Source organism: Corvus brachyrhynchos, unplaced genomic scaffold (assembly GCF_000691975.1).
Source record: "Corvus brachyrhynchos isolate BGI_N302 unplaced genomic scaffold, ASM69197v1 scaffold158, whole genome shotgun sequence".
In the NCBI taxonomy this organism is placed as follows: Eukaryota; Metazoa; Chordata; class Aves; order Passeriformes; family Corvidae; genus Corvus; species Corvus brachyrhynchos.
In genome coordinates this window covers 299953-302322 of record NW_008239756.1, presented here as the reverse complement: position 1 = coordinate 302322, position 2370 = coordinate 299953, and the positions used below count along the sequence as shown (strand labels likewise).

General features: G+C 58.4%; 1 protein-coding gene across 2 annotated transcripts in view; it reads right to left on the bottom strand.

Annotated features, from left to right (window-relative positions):
* The window catches only part of ATCAY (ATCAY, caytaxin), an 8939-nt gene extending 7981 nt beyond the window's left edge, over positions 1-958 (bottom strand). The window contains exon 1 of one of the 2 annotated variants that reach the window (XM_017742532.1): positions 804-958. In XM_017742532.1, the coding sequence (XP_017598021.1) occupies positions 804-880 (77 nt within the window). In that variant the 5' untranslated portion in view covers positions 881-958. The remainder of the gene's footprint in view (positions 1-803) is intronic. The other variant, XM_008639967.2, reaches the window with a different exon arrangement.
* Between the last annotated feature and the right edge of the window lie 1412 nt (positions 959-2370).

The window sequence follows — 2370 nt, the reverse complement described above, 5'->3', positions numbered from 1 at the left end:
GGCGGCCGCAGCAGGGGCTGGGCCTGGCCGTGCTCCAGGTGCCCAGCGGGATTCGGAGCTGGATCCTGGAATTGTCAGCGTTGGAAGGGACCTGTGGACATCCCCCAGTCCAAGCCCACTGCCCGGGCAGGGCCACCTGGGGCAGGTGACACAGGAATGCATCCAGGTGGGTTTGGAATGTCTCCGGAGAGGGAGAATCCCCACCCTCCCTGGGCAGCCTGGATGTGGGAACAACGCTGGGAATGGGGCTGGGCGCAGGGAATTCAGAGCACACGGGGCTCACAGGGATGGGCTTTGGCACCTCTGTGCAGCTGATGAAGTGGCTCTGAAGGTGGAAGGTGCCACTTTGGCACCTCCTGTCACCCACACACCTCATTTCCCACAGCTGGCACCCGTTCGGATCCATTGCATCCCAATGGCTGCGCTTCCTGTGGCACAGCAGCACTGCTCTGTTTGGGAAGACACTGCTTGATTCAGAGGCTGGAAGGAGTCCATAAATCTACAAATCCACTCCCATATGCATGCCTCCATCCTCCATCCCTTTATGCATCCCTGTATCCATCCTACTCTCCCAGTGCTCCACACCCAGCTCCTTTCCCTCCTTCCCATGCTCACGCAGGGCTGCCAAAAGCATCCCCAAATTTTTGATGCACTCAGAGCAGCTCCAAAAATTCTGAATTCCTGTGGGAGTCCAGGCTCCTGTTGCCCCTGGGGCTGTGGGAAGGACCCTCCCACTCCTTGCCCTGATGGTTTCTCACAGGAAAAAATAGAATTCTCCTGGTTTTGTTTTTTGGGGAACACACCTGGGGAAGTCCTCGTCTTGCCATTCTTCCTTCACATCCACGTTTTCCATCCGCAGCGTGGCCTCCGTGGTTCCCATGGCTCTCAGGGAGGGGCTGGAGCCAGCAGATCCCTCCAGGAAGGGCTCAGGCTGGAAAAGGGAGGCAGAGAGGTTGGCATGGAGCATCCCGACCTGGGAGCAGCTACACTCCGTGGAAAAGCAGTGGGAGAGCTGCTTGTGCAGAACAAAGCAGCAAAACTCGGGATTTTGGGGCGACTTGGCACATTTTGGACCAGAAGGAGGAGGTGAGGTTGGCCCTGGGTCAAAGCTGTGGGTCTGTTCGGATCCCAGCTCATCTCGCTGGGGAGCAGCACTGATATCCACACATCCTGCCCTTCCTGCTTCTCTTCCAAACCCAATCTCCTCAAAAATCCCCCTCTGCCCAGGGGAACGAGATGTGGCAGAGAGGGGAGGGCAGGGCCAGCTCCTCCCAGGCTGCCTTGGGACATTCCCAGATCCCACATTTCTGGATTGGATGGGAATTACCGGCTCTGGTTCTGCAGAGAGAGCCCTGGCACTGCTGCGTGTCCCTGCTCCCACGGGGATGTGGAGGGGGGTGAGGAGGCCTCACAGGGATGTCCCCTGAGGAATCACATCCCCACCTTGCTCCACGTGATCCAAACCAGACTCCAAAAACCTGGAGCAGCTCAGCTGAGGGCAGCCTGGGGGTGTGTTCCCAGTCTGGCCTTTCTCCTGCACTGGTGGGAACTGGTTCAGATCCAGCAATCCTGGATTTCACCCTCACTGAACCCCAGGGCCCTTAGAACCCCATACATGGGGGTTTTTGCTTCACTGGAAGGTTCCTGCCAGACAGAGAAATTCAAACCTTTGTACCCAATTCCTTGGGCCTGCAGCTCCCAACAAAGCCTGGCCCAGGACTCGGGATCAGTCCTGGCTGCTCAGGGGGAGCAGACACCCCATTCCCAGCTGGATCCCGCCCCGAGGGAACAGGGTCAGGCCCGATCTGCTCTGGAGCATCCTCAGGTGGAATCAGCTCCTGTGCTGGGCCCAGCATCAACCACTGCGGGGTGGGTTGGAATGGTCCCCTGAGCTCAGCCTTCCCACTGGGATTATTCCAGGCACTGGCTGGGTAGGTGGGAACATATTTTTTTTTTAGGATGAGGGGTGCGGGGTGATTCCTGGGGCTGCTCTGTCTGTCCCCAGCGCAGGAGATCAGCACTGAGCAGTCTGACCATGGCTGTGCAGCTCTTCCCAGGCCTTCTCCTGCTTCCTTTGGAGGCTGGGCATGATCTGGAGGAGATAAATCCAGGTGTATTTGCTTTAAAGGGATGAACCTGTGGAGAGGCCCCAGTGAATCCAGCATCCCTCTGTGTTCCAGGCTCTGGGATCAGCAGAGCTGGCTGCCAGCACTGCAGGGCTCCCTCCCTGCTGTCATTCCCACTATTGTCATTCCCGGATTGTCCCAGCCCCACCTGGCTCAGCGAGCCTGCGGCCACGTCTCTCTCCGTTCCTGCCTTCCCTGCACCAGACACCTCCAGGCTCTGGAAAATCCCACCTTTCCCCCCCCT